General features: G+C 45.4%; 1 protein-coding gene across 2 annotated transcripts in view; it reads right to left on the bottom strand.

The window, feature by feature from the left end:
• The window catches only part of RGL1 (ral guanine nucleotide dissociation stimulator like 1), a 291,186-nt gene that overhangs the window by 119,473 nt on the left and 150,628 nt on the right, over positions 1 to 21,085 (bottom strand). The window contains exons 1-2 of one of the 2 annotated variants that reach the window (XM_047754301.1): positions 20,309 to 20,552; positions 19,204 to 19,314 (exon numbers count right to left, since the gene is read on the bottom strand). In XM_047754301.1, the coding sequence (XP_047610257.1) occupies positions 19,204 to 19,314; positions 20,309 to 20,335 (138 nt within the window). In that variant the 5' untranslated portion in view covers positions 20,336 to 20,552. Of the gene's footprint in view, positions 1 to 19,203; positions 19,315 to 20,308; positions 20,553 to 21,085 lie in introns of those variants that run through there. The other variant, XM_047754302.1, reaches the window with a different exon arrangement.

Raw genomic sequence — 21,085 nt, 5'->3', positions numbered from 1 at the left:
CATAAGATTGATGAATGGAATCTTCACAGAAGCACAGAATCCTAAGTGCCTAAAGCCTGGCAACGGGAAAATACACTGATTTTCAGACAGGGATTTAAGGTAGACTGGAAACAATGGACAGATCTGCCTGCAAATCACCGCTGCCAAAATCCAAGATGGTTTGGAAGCAATGATCACTAGAGGCTAACATGAAATCGCTGAGAAAAACAAAATCATACCACGTTAACTTTCCATCCCATTTGGACCCTAGGCAAGAGGAAAAGGAATGCTACAGACATGATGCTCACAGATTCAAAACACTGTTCCACCAGTTCTCTCCTTAGATCTTTATAGACACGATGGGGCCCTGGGAGCTGAACAGCTGTAGAGGTGGCATCTGTATTCCATCAAATAGGGGAAGCTGAATGGTGAAGCACTGTCAACTAGTGTGTGTGGCCAGGAGTGAGGATTTGCTCTAGTAATATAACAGAGTTTTATCTTTGGCTGTGTTGACTAAGTCATTGTAATAAATGAAGTGGAAAATCATATAGAACCTTGTTAAACTGAGTTGAAAGGTATAGCTGGTACACTGGCTTACTGCATCAGAATTTTAGGGAAAGTTAGCTAAGACTAATAAAATTTGATTTAATAAAGATTTTCTACATTAGATCGTTTTAAAAATCAACTCTCCAAGTACAAACTAAATGAGACGTAGTTTAAAAACAATATTACAAAAATTAAAAAGACCAAGAAATCTTAGCAAAACATGAGTCATGAGTGTAGTGCATTTGTAAAGAGATAATTTCCATACATGAACACTCCTCATATTAAAAAGAGCCATAGAGGAGTTCCCATCATGGCTCAGTGGAAACGAATGTGACTAGGAACCATGAGGTTGCGGGTTGGATCCCTGGCCTTGCTCAGTGGGTTAAGGATCTGGCGTTGCCATGAGCTGTGATGTAGGTTGCAGACATGGCTCAGATCTTGCATGGCTGTGGCTGCGGCATGGGCCGGCGCCTGTAACTCTGATTCGACTCCTAGCCTGGGAACCTCCATATGCCACGGGTGTGGCCCTAAAAAAAAAAAAAAAAGAAAGAAAAGAGAGAGAGCCATATAAATTTGCCAATATCCAACCATTCCTAACTTGCTAACATGGCAATTTCATACAGGCCCACCTGACACAATTATATGTGGTACCACAAGAAAAGTGTCACAGGGCCCAGAAAATAATTGAGCACCATTTGGGAAACTGAAGTGGACTCACGGAAGGAATGGCACGTGAGCTGGCAATGGAGCAATGGCTGGGATTTGAAAAGGGGACATCAGGGGAGAGGAGGACATTTCAGACAGAGGCAAGGTGGGGAAAAAGATTCAGGACGAGAAAGGAGCCTCGTTAGGTTAATGTGTGGAGGATATAAAAGCAAGACACAGGAAAGAACACGAGAGGGGGAGTCTGCAACTACCCTTGGGAGGCCCCCAAATCCACTGTGATAAGCGCTGGAAAATTCCCAGACTTTCCTCCAGAGACCAAGAACAATACTGGGCACACAGAAGAGGCTCGAATTTGAATGAGTGAATGAATGATGGAATGAATAAAGCATTTATGACAGGTACAGAACAAGAGGTCCACATACACACAGCTCCTGCGTGCCAAGTCAGCCCGTCCCCGGCATCACAGTACTTCCATCTACAAGGGAACTTTGGAGATCATTTAGTCTGACTCCCTCAAAGATTCTGGGTAACTACCCACAGGACTGGAAATGCTCAAGCCAAAGAGGCCAGAGGCAGCCTGGCCCCCTGCCAGTTTCTGGGGTAATCCAATTCACCAGAGCAAAATCTCCAAAGAAGATTTCAGTTCCGTAACTCCGAAATATTGTACTTTTGGAGTCTTTACTGAAAATGAATGCCTAAAAGTCTACAAGTTTCAGAAACAAAATGTTTGGTGGCTTTTGTGGGCAATTGTTTTGAAAACATCAAGCATGTCTAAGGTATAATTTTAAGGAATCTGGCTCCAGGAGAAAAAGCTGAAGCATTAGTCACATGTTTTACATTTCTTACGTGTGCCTGCCAGATTTCTTTTTTTTTTAATTAAGAAAGGAAAAATGGGTCAGCCCAAAAGAATTTTTACAACTGTCAGAATAAATACAAGGCTCAAGCAACCCCATAAACTTCATTTTTGGAGCCTGCTCCCCCCACTCCCTCTGCGTGGCTTGAAGTGTCCTTGATTAGAGCCCAGCCAAAGCCATGGCCCTGGCGACTGCCCCTCCATCTTGCCAACAGCAAGGACACGCTCTCTTTCCGTCGAGAGGGAAGAGGGCTGCTGTGACCCTAAAAGAGAGGACACAGCCTCTTCAATTTCAACAGGACACAGTGGGTGGAGGCTCTATAGGTCAAAGAGAAACCGGTCCAACCCAGCTTGACTCCATGAAGAAACTACTCTGCTTCTTAGGAAGTATCACCACCCAAGAGGCAATTCTGAAGATAGCTTCAAGCAGCAGCTAATGAGACAAAAGTCACTCCTGGACTCAAGGGACACCTCAGGGTTGAGCATGCAGGTCCAGGCTTCAGACGACAGAACTGTAACTGTTCTGAGTTCACCCTTTACCCTGGGAGGCTTTTAGGATGAGCACCTAAAGGTTTACTTTCCTGCAGGGTCTGCTTGGGCTTTTAATTGTTCCCATGGTGCTTCCACCATCCAGACCTGGACTCAATCTGGTGCTCCTGGTACCAACCTGCCCTCTTACAAGGCAGACCACGCCTCCCAGTGAGGCACTGATTAAGCTGGGCCATACTAGAACAGTGACTTTCAAATTTTTTAACCCTGATTCACAGTAAAAAGAAAAGATACATTTTGCATGTGATTCAGTATACACATGCACATATTTAAAACAAGTTTCAGGAGTTTCCGTTGTGGCGCAGTGGAAATGGATCCGACTAGTATCCATGAGGATGCCGGTTCGATCCCTGCCCTCGCTCAGTGGGTGGGGGATCTGTGTTTCCGTGAGCTGAGGTGTAGGTCACAGACTCAGTTTGGATCCTGCATTGCTGTGACGCAGGCCGGCAGCTGCGGCTCCGATTCGACCCCTAGCCTGGGAACATCCATATGCCTCAACTGTGGCCCAAAAAGCAAAAAAAAAAAAGCAAAATAAAAAATAAAACAAGGCTCATCAAAATTTATTTCACTCTGTTTCAATTTTAAAATACTGATTTTTTGACCCACTAAATTGATTTCTGAACCCTGCACCCTGCATAAACTCCACCCTGCATTTTGAAACACAAGGCTCCAGAGCTACCCTGTCAAGTAGAAATACAATGCCAGCCACAATATGCAATTTTAAATTTGCTAGTAGCCACATTTTTTTTAAAGTCAAAAGAAACAGGTGAAATTAATTAGGATGATATATTTTATTTAACCCATTCTATCAAAATACTATCATTTTGCGCATTCTCCAGTGGCTCAGTGGGTTAAGGATCCAGAGTTGTCACTGCAGGGGCTTGGGTTGCTGCTGTGGTGCAGGTTCATTCATTCCTGGCCCAGGAACTTCTGCATGCCACAGGTACAGCAAAAAAAAAAAAAAAAAAAGATACTATCATTGCAACATGGCACAACTGTAGAAAATAACTAAGCTATTTTACATTATTTTCATCATATTGAATCTTTGAAATCTGGTGCGGATCTTGCATGTACAGAACACTTCAAGTGCTCCACAGGCACAGGAGGCTAGTAGCTGCCATACTGAACCCCACATCCCTGAGGGTTCTGGTCTTTCACCCCCCAGAGCAGCAGCACTCACAGTGGTGCCAGGGAGAAGGGAGGAGAGGCACCCACTCGTGCTGAACTGCACTGCACGTTTGCTCACACATCCTCATCTCGCACTGTACGCTCAACTCCTCACCAAGGCTCACAGCCCTGATAGAGGACGCAAGATTTCACAAGGAGGAAGGACAGGAATGAGGCTTATTAACCACTAATAAGCATAATCACTCTGAAACTCCTCAAACACAAAGTCCAAGTGCATTCTTTTGTCTATGACATCAGAACTATACCAAGTGTCACATGAGATTCAAACCAGAGAGTAGCTTTTAGAGAATCTGTTCTGAAAAAAATTTATCTTGCTGATTACAAAACAGAATAAAGAGCATATTGCAACTATGTTGAAATGTGTGCCTGTGAACAAAGATTGGAAGATAAAAAGCAAAAGTTGAAGTGTGATTTTATTTTTTCACTTCTCATGAAAATAATATGGATAATGGTGTGGCATTGCTCTCTTAAGAACAGCATTGCTTTAAAAGGTTCTTCCTTCTCTTCCAAAGCAAATATATTGCATCCCTATACAAAGAGAAAGTAAAGATAACATGCTCAGACAAAAGGCAACAAGGACCACAAGCAGTCAGAAAACTTGACCTTGACAGGGCCAGTTATGCTGGAATGGTCTGAGCAGAGACACCGAACAAACAGCTGGACTTCCCAAAACACCCAGCACAGGCTCTCCATTTTGCCTCAAGTAGAAATTTAAGGGTTAAGAATGAAAGACCACAGGGAGTTCCCTTCATGGCTCAACAGAAACAAATCTAAAGAGGAACCATGAGGTTGTGGGTTCAATCCCTGGCCTTGCCCAGCGGGTTAAGGACCCACCGTTGCCATGAACTGTGGTGTAGGTTGCAGACACGGCTTGGATCTCGTTTTGCTGTGGCTGTGGTGTAGGCCAGTGTCTGCAGCTCCGATTCAACCCCTAGCCTGGGAACCTCCACATGCCACGGGTGTGGCCCTAAAAAGCAAAAAAAAAAAAAAAAAAAAAAAATGTAAGACCACAGGACAGAGGAAACTTCAAGGAAGGGTAAGAGAGCAAAGGGAGCTGAGTTTTATTAATAAAAACCGAATATTCTACAGATATTACCATGTTATATAATAGAGTATAATTTGTCACTTATTTTTTTTCTGTGATTAAAACAGGTCTTTATTAACTTGAGGGTGACAAGAACATTTCTCATTTTCTCTACATATTTTTTTTTTGGCACTTTTTGTCACTTTCATTGGTGCAGATGGCAAATAGAGTCTCAGAGTTGGAAGGAGAGTAATTTCCACAAGGCAGCAAAGTGATTAGTGATGCAGTTGAGACTGGAACAAAGGTCACCACAACTTCCCATCTACCGTGTTTCCTACTAGGGGTGGGTATTCACTCCCACTAATTCATTCAACACCTGCTCTGACACAGGGATGGGTTTAGGTAGTAATAGTGAGATGAATGGGGCCTGAAATTGTCACTTATTTTTTTAAGTCCCTTTTTGCCAATAAATTCTGGTGAGAGGAGCACACCTCAGAAAGTGCCCTACGCAACAAGCCTGCCCCCAAAATCTAAGAAAAGCTCCATCACTATCTGCATAACCCTAGTGGTTATGAGCGTGGAGGGCATCAGATCCCTTTACAAAAATGTGTCACACGGAACAAAGCCAAAGTGGTTTCATATCGGGTTAATACAAGCTTGAGGCAAATTGGAGCCCTCAGATATGAGATAAAATAAAATACGTGAAAATCCTAAGTAAAATAACTTTGGAATCCAAGGCAGAAATCGGGTTCCCAGACGTCTATCCTTCACCCATGACTCAAAGCATCAAAAAGCTTATGGATTAACTTTAAATACCATGTCATTCTACCTACAGAGGTCACCGTAACAGTTGAAACAATTTCCCTAAGATCATGAAATGTGTAGAAAAAGTAATGATGACAAAAATGAAGCAAAAGCAGCATGTTTATTTTTTCTCTTGTTTCCCAAGTTGAAACATAAAAGATAAATTAGATCGATATTTTCATTTTAAAAAATGAGATTTACAATATTACCAAATGGAAAAAAAAATGTCATGAAGACACGTTTTAGAACAGAGATTAGGTCAAAGAACTTATATGATGTTTACTGAATACTGATTATGGTTTGGACATGGTTCATGGTAATGGGAATATGAATACTGATTAAATAAATATGGTCCCTGTCCCCTGCCCTTGAGGCATTCAAAGGAACAGGGCAAAGAGAAACATTTAAAAAAAAAAAAAAAAAAGATACAATGTGCTAAGTGCTGTTAATAGAGCTTTTGGTAAAGTGCTAAGAAGATCCAGATAAAAGGATAATTATCCCAGAAGTGGGAATCAGGAAAAGCAGAAGAGTGCAGATGACATCTGAGCTGGGACTTGAAAGGTAGGTAGTTTTTCAGTCAATTGATGAACAGAAAAGCACTGTAGGCTAATACAATAGCATAAGCAGTGACAGGAGGAAGACTGGGCTGCATATAAACGTGAACTTCACTATGGATGATGAAATCCACAACCTGTGTTCACAACTAAGACCAGGGCTAGTTCTTTTCGAGGAGACATAACCACATAGGGAGCTGCACGGACAGACAGATGGGAGGAAAACTTTTAAAACTTCACCTGCCACCATGTAAGAGCATCGTCACCCCTGCTGCCATAACCCTTAGCAAAATAGGGAGCCGAGGTTAGGGCTGGGGGCTGAAATCAGAGATGCTGCCATCAGCACTTTTCAGTCCACTCATTTCGGTTCTTACCAGCCTTTATTCCTCAGGCAGACACTTGTTTGTGGATTGTGTAGGTCAACATTGGATAGAAAGTCATTTTTGGAAACAATAGCCTAATCCTTCAACTCTAACCAAAGAATGCTCATGAAGAAACACTTTAACCAACTTTAGCTCCTTGAGAAAGACTTTGGTGGAAGTCAAACAGCAGCAGGTCCCTCAGGGTACCCACAGCAGCAGGATGAGGAAAGCCAGTCCCTGGGGCTCAGCTGCACATAGAAAAATGCTACACTTGCACCTCGAGCCAGTGTGTCACCATCCCTTCTCCTTCTGTACCACACACAGAGTCAGCACATGCAGACAGAATTCAGTGTCTGTCAGTAACATGTCATGTGAGCAAATCCCGTACTCAGCATCTATGTACAAGAGATTAAATTTTCAATTACAGCTCTGAGTACAAGGGTCAGTTAGCCTCATAAGTCAGCTGAGAACAGGGGTAAATAACAGAGGATGGACTCAGGCGTCTAAGTACCTTGAGAGCACAGGAAAGGATCTGAAGATGCTTTGATGGCGGGGGCAGGGGGGGGGGGGTGCTATATAAATAGAAGGAAGGATAAGTTCGTGGGCAAAAAGCCAGAGACCCTGAAGACTATTTTTAATCCAGAAGAAGGACAGGAAGGAACAGGAACAAAACAAGGAACTTACACAGGAGAAATGGAAAGCAAGAAGGAAGCAACTGTAACAAGCAAATGGAAACACAGTGAGTAAAATAGATCTGAAAACGAAAATTGTACTTCTAACAGAAAAGCCAGGAATGCTGGAAGAAAAGGCTGAAGACGAGAAAAAGCACCCAGACAGAAACAAGAGGACTACTCAAAGGAAGTATTTTAAATGCCTACATCGTATGAGGGTCAGTGTGGGTCGGCTGGCAACGTTTTGCCTCTGGCATTAGGTCATGAGTTCAAGTCCCGTATCAGGATTTGGCCTCAAACCAAGTGTTGATTTTCCAGCAGTTCTGAAAGGCTGGAAGCACTTTCCACTCCCTGGCACGTTAACTTCACTATCCTTCTCTGCAACAAATGAAAAGTCCCCTAAAGAAAGGGAGACCCATCGCTTCTCGGCCTTTTGGCTAAGATCATGTGTAAGAAAGGAAGAATCAAAGAGAATTAACAGTCCTTATCGCAAAACCAGACAAAATCACACTGGAGAGAGAATGACAAAGTACCAAGTTTTCATATGCAAGATATTTTCAGCATTTGTCTTTAGAATCCTGAGCGTGGGGTATCTGTTCCCACATCTAGTCTATAGCAAGAAGCCTTGTCTGCGTTTTCAAAGCACCTAGAATACCGGTAAAGACCACGGTCGTGGCAGAGGAAATACTACTTCTTGCTGAAAATGAAGGTATCATTAGCTAATAAGCAAATGGGGGAGGAAAAAAAGAAAGAAAAGATTTCTTCTGGGGAGAAGGAAGAAAGGCAGGACTAATGAATAGACCCTGCGACAATCAAGCACTTTGGGGGTGAGGAGAGAAAGAAAGAAAAAGCCTTAGGATTAAAAAACAGTAACGATATCCTTGTACTTGTATGACAGTTTCTGTATCAAAATGTACTTTTACATAAACTCATAAGATCCTTACAAAACGCACAGGCAGAAAGAAAAACAGGGGTTATCTCCATTTCACAGATGAGGAAAACAAAGATTTAAAAAACCATGTGACATCTCAGAGTCACAACTTCAGGACCAATTCAGCTCATTCCTAGGTGGGACTCAAGTGTAGCATGAGCTCCTCAATATGTGGCCTGAGGAGAAATTTTACCTTTTTTTAACTTATGCAAGCACAATACACTACCATCCTAAATGGTACCCAACAAAGGGCGATTAGCACAAAGCTTACCAAGCAATTTTTAGAAAAATTCTTTCCTACCTTCCCATTTTTCAGGCAGAAATAGAAAATACAGAAGACAGAATACAACTCACTGTTCAGTAGTATTTTTTTTAATCTATTTCTCAGTATCATTGGACCCCTGTAGATTTCACGTCTAGTCTTTTTTTTTTTTTTTCTGTCTTTTTAGGGCCACACCCACAGCATATGGAGGTTCCCAGACTAGGGGCTGGATCAGAGGTGTAGCTGCCGGCCTACACCACAGCCATAGCAACACGGGATCTGATCCGAGTCTTCGACCTACCCTGCAGCTCACAGCAATGCCGGATCCTTAACCCACCGAGCAAGGCCAGGGATCAAACCCATGTCCTCATGGAGACTAGTCAGGTTCATTAACAACTGAGCCATAACAGGAACTTCTAAGTAGTATTTTTAAAGCATACAAATCAGAACACCAACTTACCTACGCAGGGAATTTGAAAAGTTCAATATTAGCACCCCAGCAATAACGGTCTCACTGGAAAGGCAGCCAGACAGAGAAATAGATAGTACTACCGACACGAAAGTAGATACTACTCCTAATAAATCCTTATCACCAAACCCTGCCATGGCCCTGCCTCCTAGATGTGCACAGCGAGAGAGGGATGTCAGGAACAGGACTTAAAGGCATGCTGAGACTGCGCCTCATCAGGTGATCTGGCTCACACACAACGGCCTGCTTCAAGGGGAACCCACGCGCCTCTGCGAGTTGCCACGGCAGGGTTCAGAAAGGGAACGGCCCTGTAAACCAGCTATAATGGAAAAAAATAAAAATCATTATACAAATGTAAAAAAAGAAGAAGAAGAAGAGGAACAGACAGTGGGGTCCTGATGAGAGCCCCAGTGCTCGGTGAGGGAGAGCATTCCATGTCCTAGGCTCCGTGCCAAGCACCTGACACGCCTAACGCACGCACTGCTCACAGTAATTCTGTTCACGGGGCACGCTCATCGCCTCCCTCTTCAGGTGAGGAACTCAGGCTTCCAAAGGGTCAATCCCTTCAGGGCTCCAGCCCATGGAGCCTCGTGTGTCCCAAGCCAGCTCTGAATTCAGGTCTGTCTGGCTCCAAGGCACAGGCCCTGGACCAGTGCCCCTAGGTTACCTAACCCTGATCGCAGCTTCTGCTGGAAAGAACCCTGAAGGGAAAGAGGAAATAGGAGGTACCATCTCCTGCAAAGGCCCCAGCCTGGGAGAAGGAGCCCTGTGCTGACGCCCCAGCCAGGCCCTGGCGGCTCTGGGCCTGTTAATACTTGGTTGAGACGTTTGTTAAATAGATATGCTCCCTATGCTGTGTCATCAGGAGGGGTGAACATTCAGATAGAGAAGAGCAAATGTGTTTCCAGTGCTTCACAAACCAACCAAGTGCTTCCGACTTGCTAGATTTTCTATTTGGGAGTATCAGGCATTGCAATTTTAATGAGAAAAGTCATGACGCTGAAGCATTTTATTTCTAGCCAATGTCTAAGCCACTTTCACTTAGTTTTACCCATACCCATTTCATGTACTTTTACTACACAGACTCTGTCCACAGATTCTAGCCCCATCACCATCTGTGACAGAAGCTGCAGCCGTGCAGCAGCATCTGACTGGGAAGAGCTGCTACCCAGAGAGTTGCCAAGAGCCTCGGCTGATATTACTGACCAAACACATCCTACTTTTAGCAGAAAAGGTTTGTTTTTGGCCTTGAAATTTTCTTCAGAATGATGAAGCTGGAAGGACTCAGCCTTGGCTTGGCTTTTATAGAAGATGAAAATAGGTCATTTGAATCGGCAGGAAACAAAATAAAGGAGGGAAAAAAGCTGAACTGCTCAATTCTTTGCTGAAAAGAGCAAACAGAAAATGTCTGGGGGAGGTTACATGGGATGCGGAAATGAATTCAAATGAATGGACCACAGATGGTACTAAATACTAGAAAATACAGGGTAATGATTCTGTGAAGATAGAAAAACATACAGAACCACCACCAACAGACCATCCCACCCCCAGCCACCACCATTACCATCCTTAGAGGTCAGTTCTACATGGCAGGACATAAAGGAGAAGATGGCTTTGAGGAACCAAGCCAGGCAGAAACCCCACTCACTGGAACACAAACACACAACCACGTTGGTGAAAAGGCTCAGGTTTTTCTACCATGTTAAGCCCAAAGGATCCGTGGTAAATAATATGACTCTCTCTCAATCTGCACAAGACTAACTAGTCTTCCTCCAAGGAGGTGTCTTCTATCTAATGTAATCTGGTCCTACCTTTATATTCCTTCCTCCCTCCCTCTCTTTTTATCCTTTTTAAAATTAAAGACAGTTCCTAGGCAGTTCCTGTGGTGGCTCAGCAGAAATGAATCCGACTGGTACCCATGAGGATACGGGTTCGATCCCTGGCCTCGCTTAGTGAGTTGGGGAATCCAGCGTTGCCATGAGTTGTGGTGCAGGTCACAGACGCAGCTCGGATCCTGCGATGCTGTGGCTGTGGCCAGCAGCTATAGCTCCAGTTTGACCCCTAGCCTGGGAACTTCCATATGCTGCAGGTGTGGCCCTAAGAAAAGATTAAAAAAAAAAAAAAATTGAAGACGGTTCCTAAACAGAAGTTAATCAATCACAATAACGACACAAGGGAAACCAAGCAAAACCTAACAAAGCCAGGCTTTGATCAGGTATATAGAAGTGGTCACGAACTGACATGACAAAGATGCACCACATCCTAAAAATACAATGTGAAAAGACATTTTCATTTCTGGTATATGTGTGCGTAAAAGAGAAAGAGAGGGATCACGGTGGTGGTAAACCAAGGAAACATTAGATCGTACCAAATTTTTTCTTTTGTACCAGTGGACTTAACCATCAGAGTGAGCCGCCAAGAACAGTAATGCCGGCAGCCAGGCTAAATAGTTTCAGAAAGGGTTTAAAGACACTGAGTCAGGAGGGGGGGAAAAGACCAGGACACTTAACCATAAAATTTCTTGTGTCCCTAACAACACAATTATAAGTTCTACTGCTGTTGTCTAAAATACGACTCTGTAATCACAGTCCTGTGGGTTCCATATTTATTCTCTCTCTATGACCTACAGATTCAGTTTAGTTTCTAAGAATCAGAAGACTTTAAAAAAAAAAAAAAAAAAAAAAAAAAAAAACAGAAACCACCAGCTCTTCAGAGCCCTCTGGGAATCTGAGAAGCAATCAGTGCTTGCAGGCCCGCTTCACGAGCCTGAACCGAGACTGCATCTCTGGACAGGACACATCAGGCATGCCTGGGTCTGGTCTGCAGGGCCTGCTGACAGGAAAGAAGGCATTTGCTAGTGTTTACACAGAGCCAGCCTGCCTTGAAGTCCGCAGGACCCTCATCCAGTAAGAGGATGGTGCCGACCCCGGAAAGCCAGAAGGCTTCTGACCTGCTCGTGGAGAGCAAGGTGGGCTAAGCTCCAGGCCCACGCCCACCAGGGCTCCTCTACTCAACCTCCACCCCCCCTCCCCCTCCCCCTCCGCCTCCACCCTCCTCCTCCCCCTCCCCCCTCCCATTCTATGGGTTCTGCTGCCCGGGTTGCATCCGGTCATCTGGCTCCTTCCGCAAGCATCCACTCCTCAGCTGTCAGTCATCTTTCTAACATGCAAATCTCACCACACCCCTCTGCATTTGGTGACGACTCGGCATTCAGGATCGAGCAAATTCCACAGCCTAGCAAAGAGGGGGCTCCAGCCTTTCTCTCTGGCTGCCCTTCCCTCTTCCCCGGGCTGAGCCTCACACGAGCTCTCAGCTCTTCCCCAGCCTTGCTCTGACAGGACTGTATCACTGCACACACCCTCCTTGAACTCCTATTCATCCATCGACTCTCCTCTTCAGGGCCCTTCTTCCATGAAGCCTTCCTGGAGTGCCCACTCCCACTCTCATTTGATTTACGTGCCACCCTCGGGGCTCCCTTAACACCCAAGGGAGATCTCTCCTGTGGCAATGGTCCCCCCACCACAATATACTATAATCAGCTCACAGTTTCTGTCTCCCCTACAACCTGAGCTTTCCCTAAGAACGAGGGGTGTTTTGTTTTGCGTGGGATTCCCAAGATTTAACGTGGTGTCTGGCATCAAGGAGGCTCTCGATGAGTACGGAAGGCGAGGTTAGCAGACTCAAATGCAGATGACAAAACCATACGGAGACAGGCAACAGCAGCCAGGGAGTTCACAGCGGATGCTTCACTTAGCAAACAACCCAGAAACTGCCCCAAACTCCAGCCATCAAATCAACTCTGTGGGGACAGCCACACCCATCAGCAACCCAGACACCGGACGGAGCCAGCTGATCGCCTCTCCTGGAATAAATCAACATTCTGGATCTTCCCCCATTTAACCTTCCTTTACAGAAATCTTCCTTTTTTTTTCTATAAAAAGTGTATCACATTTCACAGTAGAAATTGAAATGTTTTACTTATTTTAGCTTATTACTGCCTGTTTTTGGTTTTTTTGTTTGTTTTTGTTTTTTTGCTTTTTACAGCCACACCCTCAGCATATGGAAGTTCCGATGCTAGGGGTCAAATCAGAGCTGTAGCTGCCAGTCTACACCACAGCTACAGCCACAGCCACATAGGATCTGAGCCATGTCTGAGACCTACACCACAGTGCACGGCAGCGCCAGATCCTTAACCCACTGAGCGAGGCCAGGGATCAAAGCCGTGTCCTCATGGATCCTAGTTGAATTCGATTAACCATTGAACCACAAAGGGGACTCCTTATGACTGCATATTTTAATGTTAAAATGTATAAGATAGTCACCACAAGATTCAGGTGACATAGAAGGGAGACTATAAAAAGATGCAGACGCCACGACTGAAGGCAACTAAAATAAGTGGGATGGGGAGGCGGCAAAGTCCAGCTAAGAGCTAAAGGCAAAAGACACCCTAATGACTTTATTGCTCTCCTTTTCTTTCTAAATTTAAAACTCTAGGACATTTTTTTTTCTCTGTTGTCTTTTGAGGGCTGCACCTGCGGCATATATGGAGGTTCCCAGGCTAGGGGTCGAATCAGAGATGTAGCTGCCAGCCTACACCAGTCACAGCCACACCAGATCCGAGCCACCTCTGCTACCCACACCACAGCTCATGGCAACACCGGATCCCCAACCCACTGAGCAAGGCCAGGGATCGAACCTGCAAACTCATGGTTCCTGGTCGGATTTGTTTCCGCTGCACCACGATGGAACTCCTCTAGGACATTTTTTAAATGATTTCACAGAAATAAGAAATAAGAATATGATATTAATTTAATAGAATGTATACTTAAAGAATAAGGAGTTAATGTGCCTCATACTTACGCTGTTAGTATTCCCTGGGGGCAGACATGTACCTTGAGCTCAAGTCTCCTGGATTGCCGAACTGAAATGGATATTCTTGGGTTACAAGCTAGATATTCCTTACACAGATCCCAAAAGGTTCTGAAAGCAGGGAAAGCACTCCAACATAAGAAGGATGGCTCAGGCAGTTGAAATGTACCGTATTTTCTTGATTGGTGTAGGCCTCAGGCTGTCCTATCGGATTATTTTAGCAACATGTTCCCAAGGTCAAAATGAAAAATACCAGTTGGTTCATTTACAGATGGTTGCTAAATTTTGAAATTTACTTTCTAAAGCCTAAATTAAACATTCCGATAGACAGGAATAACACAACCCAAGGGCCTGTTTTTCTAGATGAAAACAAGGACGACAAACTAAACTGAGGGCTCCTCTAGGGCTTCTCTCCTTACAGTTCTAAAACCTGGCTCCTGAGCCCTCCAACCACACGTAAGGGGAATGCCTGCCAGCCCTCTAACTCGTGCATGGCCTTACGGCCTTGCTTTCTTCCAACACTCAATACAGCTGGACCTCTTGCTTTCAAAAGGCACTGGGGGACTGTCTAGTTAATTCACTGCCACGAATTTTTTTTTTTTTTGTCAAAATGAATAATCACTACCTTTGTTTATGTCCTGCTTTGTGTCAGGAAGTAAGAGAGCTATAATCATTAGCTAATTGGCTTTTCTCTCTCCCATGTGCCCTCCTTTTACGAGCTAACATCTTCATGCTGCTTTGGTTTTAAATGAGGAGCAACCATACATTCATATTTATCAAGACCATGTTCGCCTCCCCAAAAAGGCATGAAACTTGATCCGTTCATTCAACAAACATTTACAGAGTTTCTGCCAACGAGATGGTCATAGCCCCCACTTCAGTCTAATAGGAAATACAAACAAACCGGCAATTACAACAGAATGAGGTAAATGCATGACGGAGGGACAGAGCATGCTTCTGGAACGTGCGGAGAGGGTACCTCCCTCCAGACTTGGGAGATCAGAGAAGCATCCCAGAAGTGAAGGTGGCTGAAAACTCGAGGATATATGCCATTGAAAGCCAATAGGGACAGCAATGCCACCAAAACACCCGGCGGCGTCAACCCGGCCAGCGTATTCACGTGAGGAAAACCTCTCCATCCAGATGTGACAAGTGCACTCGGATAACCCACTAAGTTCTAGGACAGAGTTCCGGTTCCTCTGATTTCTAACTCAGTTCTGCTTTCTCCTCTTCTGTTTTGCTCTCTTTACCAGCCTCCCAGCCATCAAGCATTTCAACTCCACCCAACGCAGCCTCTGGGGGAGACAGTGTGATAAATACAGGACGAAGGGCAGGGAGGCACTGGGACCCCACTGTTAAGGGCCGCAGAGCCACAGCCGTGCAGGAAGAAAAGCCATGTGACTATCCCCTGACGGCTCCCCTCCCACACAAACCTTGCAGAGGTGACCTGGCCCTAAGAATCCTGCTTGTCCAACAAATATCCCCACTTTGAATTTATCTTGGGTTTGACACTGTTCTGGACCCTGCAGCCACCATATTCTGAAAACAGTCAAGTGGGCTCCTGACACTGAAGCCCCTTCCCTGAGAGTGGGACCTTTTTCCTCTGACCATCTGAGTATTTTTCCTAAAAGGGCACATTTCCTGCTTCCAGAGGATGCGGACATTTTCTTAAATTGTCAGTGTACACCCACAATGCTGGAACCAAAGAAAAATGACAATGTTTCACCATTTGCTCTTCCAAAAAACTACTGGAAATTTTTCTACAAGCTAATTGAACGGTTGGATAAAATTACTTTTTAAGGTTTCTTCCAATCCTAAGATTTTATGATTCTGTGACATAATCAGAGCCATTTTTTCTTTGAGCAGCCAGATAAAATTATCCCTGTCTAAGATGTTATTGTAAAGGAAAAATTGGGTTAGTATTTCAATAATATTTGGTTTTTCAAAGTTGCCCAATATAACCTCACTTAAAGCTGCAGCTGCATGTACCCATAAAGCCAGCCTGAGCCACAATCAGTTGTATATTTTACAACCAAAGACAGAGGGGTTTTACTTCAAAAGAGATCAATTGAACACAAAATTTAACAAAACAAAAGCAATGTTCTAACTGTTTTGAACTGTATCACACGTCACATTGAAGGACGTGCATGAAATTATTTTGCTATTCTTCCCAAACTGAATCATAGTTCTATTTTGTGATCTGAGTACTAGAAAATACATTGTGCTCATCCCTTAGGCCTTTTGATTAAGCCTTACTTACAGACATGCAGCGAGAGCCAGGCCCGCCCTCCGGTGCTAGACAAGCTCGTCCATCTTTTTTTTGTCTTTTTCTAGGGCCGCTTCCCGTGGTACATGGAGGTTCCCGGGCCAGGGGTTGAATCGGAGCTATAGCCACCAGCCTATGCCAGGGCCACATCAACGCGGGATCTGAGCCACGCCTGCGACCTGCACCGCAGCTCACCGCAACGCCGGATCCACTGAGCAAGGCCAGGGATAGAACCCGCAACCTCATGGTTCCTAGTCAGATTCGTTAACCACTGTGCCATGACGGGAACTCCCAAGCTTGTCCATCTTTGGTGCACTGTACTTCATGCACCCAAGATGCAGAGCTTGTTAACAAGACACACATCTTCACATTAGATATCTCAACTTGCAGCTCAAGTTATCATTCAAAAGATCAAAGAAAAGAAAGGCAGATGGCTCAAGTCCTGCCCCGGTGCAAAATCTCAGGGGAGAACTACACACTAAGCATCCTTGTTCTTTTTGCCCACCCCCACAGCATGTGGAGGTTCCTGGACCAAGGGATCAAACCCACACCACAGCAGTGACCCAAGCCATAGCAGTGACAATGCTGGGTCCTTAACCCGCTGAGCCACCAGGGAACTCCAGCATCCTTGCTCCTCTGAGTCAGTGTTCTCTTCCACTGCTAGGGAAACAGCCTTAAGGTCCTAGGCAGTTCCCAACAGCAAGGAACTAAACATATGGGTTCAAATCCAGCCTCTACCACTTCTAGCTGTGTGATTCTGGCAAGCAATTGAACTTCCCTGGACATTAGTTTCCTTATGTAGGAAAAAAAGAGATAATCACAATACCACCTTCCTTGTACACTGTCGTCATATTTCGATATACCTTCACCTGACCTCAGTCTCTAGTTCACTCTAAAACTAGCTGCTTCAACATGAGGGATGCGGTCAGTCATAGCGCAGTAAGTTTGTGTAGGGACAAATGGTTTTCCGGCTTATCGTGGTAATCATTTCATAATATATGCAAACGTCACATGATACAGCATTCCTGACATTAACAGGATAGTGTACGTCCACTACATTCAATAATAAGTAAATAAATAAAACCAGCTGCTTTGAAAAGTTTGGAAAGGAATATCAGAAAACAAACATAGAGAAGCCACTCACGGGCCTAAAGAAAAAGGCTTTGTAATTGCCATGGCTCGACTGGTTGAGTCACATTTAATTAAGCCTGGAATTTCCAAGGACAAAAACAGTGCTTCCCAACAGGACACCTAAGACAAGAAAACAAGGGGGATCAGAGCTGGAGCGTCCCTAGGAACTGGCGCTCAACGACTGGGGTGGGGGGGGGGGCGGCAGCAAATCAAACTTTGCTGAAATGGGGGGAAGGAGGGCCGGATCCTCCACCAACTAGAGGCCATCTTTTTACCTATTCCCTCTTTGATATTTTAGCTCTACTCCTAAATCCGGGGTGAACCAACCCTGAACTCTATATGAGAACTCAGGGAGAGGGGGAGAAAAGAGGGGTCCGGTGACCGGAACAGTCAGTGACAATCACTAACTGGGAGCATCTACATGAACCACACTTGTATTTGGGACCTGCGGAGTTAACCTGTCCATGTCCCCACGACTTGCTCATTTGCTGCTATTGCCTTTGGCTAAAAACTAAAACTGTCACCAGAGCAACATCGGTCTCATCATAAAGAGGGGAAGAACCTGGCATCAGAAAATGTAATGACCCTTTTGAAGGCAGCTGCTTCAGAACTTGTGAATCATTTTGAAATACTCAGGCCAAACCACATCAAAACCGCATGTAAGCAAAATGCATATACACGATCACCAAAAACAAAGTGATGCCCCGTCAGAACTAGTTCTGCTTTTCCTATCAGGCTGCTGGTGATACATCTAATTAATTTCCAAATCGTACTCTAAGTACCCACTTGAAAAGTCAAAACCTCAGGTTTTTAAAGCAAAGGTTTCTAGCTTTCCAGGCTACACCTGTCCCTAACAGTTTACCACCCTGGTGAGTGGTAGGTACCTCAACCCCAAGTACAGAGCAGGAAACGCCTGACTTGAAACAGCCGGGGAAGCCCAAAGCAACGACCGCCCGTGTCAGCAGCCCAGTAAACCCGCGGCAGAGGAAACCATTGCTGCCGGGCATCCTGCCTTAAACGCCAGGAATTGCAAGTCACATGTTGTCTCGGTCTTAACGTGAAGTCCAGGGCAGTTTTGCTTCCTGTCCTCCTTCACACCCCACCTTTGAATGCTGCTCAAAACACTGAAAATTTTCTGAAACATGAAGCTAGTAAAGACAGGACGCCCGAGCATAATCTTCACAGCTCTCAAGCCCATCAGCTGTGAAGCCTGAGTGGGGCCAGAATAAGACCACGTGAAACCACACCCCACCCTCCTCTATTCGCCTGCCACTATGCTCCTTCTCAAGGCTGTCCGCCCCCTGAGCATTGCTTCTAGCCCCAGATGAAGAATTCCTTCCTTCTTTGCATGAGGGTGTTTGCCCAAGCGTTTCGTTCCTCACACCCCCTTCAGTTGGGATGTGATGAAGGATCCATTAGGCAATAAAGAGTAACTCGCATGATCCCAAATCTCAATGGAAAAAAAAAAAAAAGTCTTATTTATGGAAGCAGTGTTTCTCCAAAGACCCAGCATTCTCCACACACTGTACATGAAGTCATGGGCACAAAGCACACCTTTGCCTCCTCGTGGGCTGTGGAAAGGAGGTGACAATGGGAAATCTGCCATCCCCGCCACCATAGGAAGCAGATTTGGAATGTCAGGCCCCCCAAGCATTCCAGATACTTGGTACAGGAACGGGAGTAGGACCGGGGATGTCAGCATCAACAGGAGAAAGACAGGGAGAGGAAGGGGTGCCATCTGGGCAAAATGGCTCTTGTCTAACACTGGGCTATTTTCTGGTCCTGTAATTCTGTGCCACATTCTGCCACTCCATCCCCACTCTATTTGCCAAGTACCTCAAGATGTTTCCAAGAGGTTCTGAATTATTGACAAACCTAGGGAGATACTTTGGAAAACAGACCAGTACTGCTAGTGCAAACACTTGGTCACTGTAGTTTCCTTTTTTAAGGTGAGAAGAGATGATAGGAGGAAAGGCGAGGGGAAAAAAAAAAAAAAAAGCCTGCCTCTGCTAAATAATGATATTCACAGAACACAGACACTGCAAGCCCAAAGTTCACAGTCTCTCCAGCTTTACTCACCCCTAGCCATCTTGCTCCTTTATTGGCAGCCTGTTGAATCTGGACTCTTTTGAGGGTGACATGGTAAACAGCTCCTTCCTCTACCTCTTCACCCCAGTCCTGAATCGAGCTCTGCCAGGGGGTGGGACAAAAAGAAAGAAAAAGAGTATTTTTTTTTTTTTCCTCTCTGCTAACCACAATCTATCCCAGCTGCTTACAACAGCATTCGGGACATAAAAGATGGGGCTGTTCAAAAAATATGTATATATATATCACAATCAGAGCAACACAGGACACATTGCAACAGAGGGAATGCGGGGATTTTCTTGGCCCCCAGCCCTTTCCTGTGGTATCAGGAGTCCTGGACTTTCCCATTTAGTTATTTTTCCTACTAGACTTGCTCACATATCTTAAATGGTTTTTTAAAAAGTCTTCTCTTTCCCCCTTCTTAAAGAAACGGTGGTTTAGTCCTGATTAACTTTTCCTCCTTAAGTGCGAGGAGAAATAAGTCATTCGCAGGAAAAGTTTGCCCTTTTCTAAGTGGCTCCGTTATTTGAGCAAACTACAGTTTAAACACTGCCAAAACAAGTGTTTAAAATGCCAAGAGTGCTCGCTCCTTTGGAGTGAAATGCTTCGCATGTCTTTTTTTTTTTTTTTTTTCTTCCTCTCATTGTTTGGGAACCCAAAAAGTTAGCGGGAGGTATAAAGTTTTTATTTCCGACAGATCATCTGGCAAGTGCAGAAAAGGCAACACATCAAGTCTGTGCAGCGGGACCCCCTAGGTTTCGCTGTCCCCAGCTAAACTTGAAGTTTGTGTTTAAAGAGCCGCCGGGACGCAGAAGTGCCCGCGGTTCACGCAGACGCACAGTCTTCCTGGCTTAAAAGTTTTCCTTTGCTAACACACATCTGCCCCAGACACACCAAAGGCAACTGCTGAGAAAGTTTGGTTTAAAGGGAGAAGACACGCAGAGAGGAAGGCGTAGGAAGCCGAGGGAGAAAGCCTGACCTCCCAAGTAAGGGACCGGATTGCTCCGAGCACTCCGAGCGAGTCCAAAACCCGCCCAGAGAAAGCGGGAGAAGATTCCCCACCAGAGCCGCCTCGGAGAAGGCAGAGAGTTCGCGTTACCATTTTAGCTTGCCAAAGCAATTTCATTCTCAGTTTTCTCTCCGGTGTGTGGACGCGGCATGGTGCGCCCTGCTTCCAGGCAAACGCAGTCCCCGCCCGGCTCTGCCGCGGCGCCTTCGGCCCCAGCCCCGAGCGGCCGCGGCGCACCGAACACAGACACGCGCCCGCCGCCCCGCTGCCGCCGCCGCCGCCGCCGGTGCGCGCAGCTCGGCCACAAAGGGAGCGCAGCGAGCGAGCGAGCGAGCGAGGGCGCCGCAGACTCCTCCCCACGCCACTCCGCCGCTCCGTGATGTCAGGCTTTCCTGTTTGTGCTGCGGAGCACAGGCTCCCTCTCGGAAATCCCATGGATAAAGTTAGCGTGCGGTAATTTCTCCAGTTCTGAAGGTGATCGGCAGACAACCACCCTTTCAAGTGGATCGGGGTTTGCCTGATTGGCCACAGACCAGGTGCCTAAAACGACCTGGGTGTGGTCTGAGGGATCCAAGCGTGTTTCTCCTTCCTTAGCGCAAAGAAATAAAGGGGGAGGGGGAGATGCAAAAAGGATGGGAGGAGGGGATCATTAAAACGTCTAATTATCCGCCGGTTACCTATTGAATGAGATTCCATCAGAGCGACCCCATGAGAACGGCAATACTGGAAGCCCAGAAGTGTTTCATTCGAACAAAAACAGAATTGGTCAGAGGGTATTCCAAAACCCATACCCAAGGTCTGTCCCCTGTCCCGCATCAGCACACTACCAACAGGAAGTTGCCCTGGACTTCTTTCTTCCACCCAATG

The sequence above is a fragment of the Phacochoerus africanus genome, chromosome 11, assembly GCF_016906955.1.
Source record: "Phacochoerus africanus isolate WHEZ1 chromosome 11, ROS_Pafr_v1, whole genome shotgun sequence".
NCBI classification, from domain to species: domain Eukaryota; kingdom Metazoa; phylum Chordata; class Mammalia; order Artiodactyla; family Suidae; genus Phacochoerus; species Phacochoerus africanus.
The sequence above is the reverse complement of the archived record's forward strand: the minus strand, read 5'-3'. Positions and strand labels throughout refer to the sequence as shown.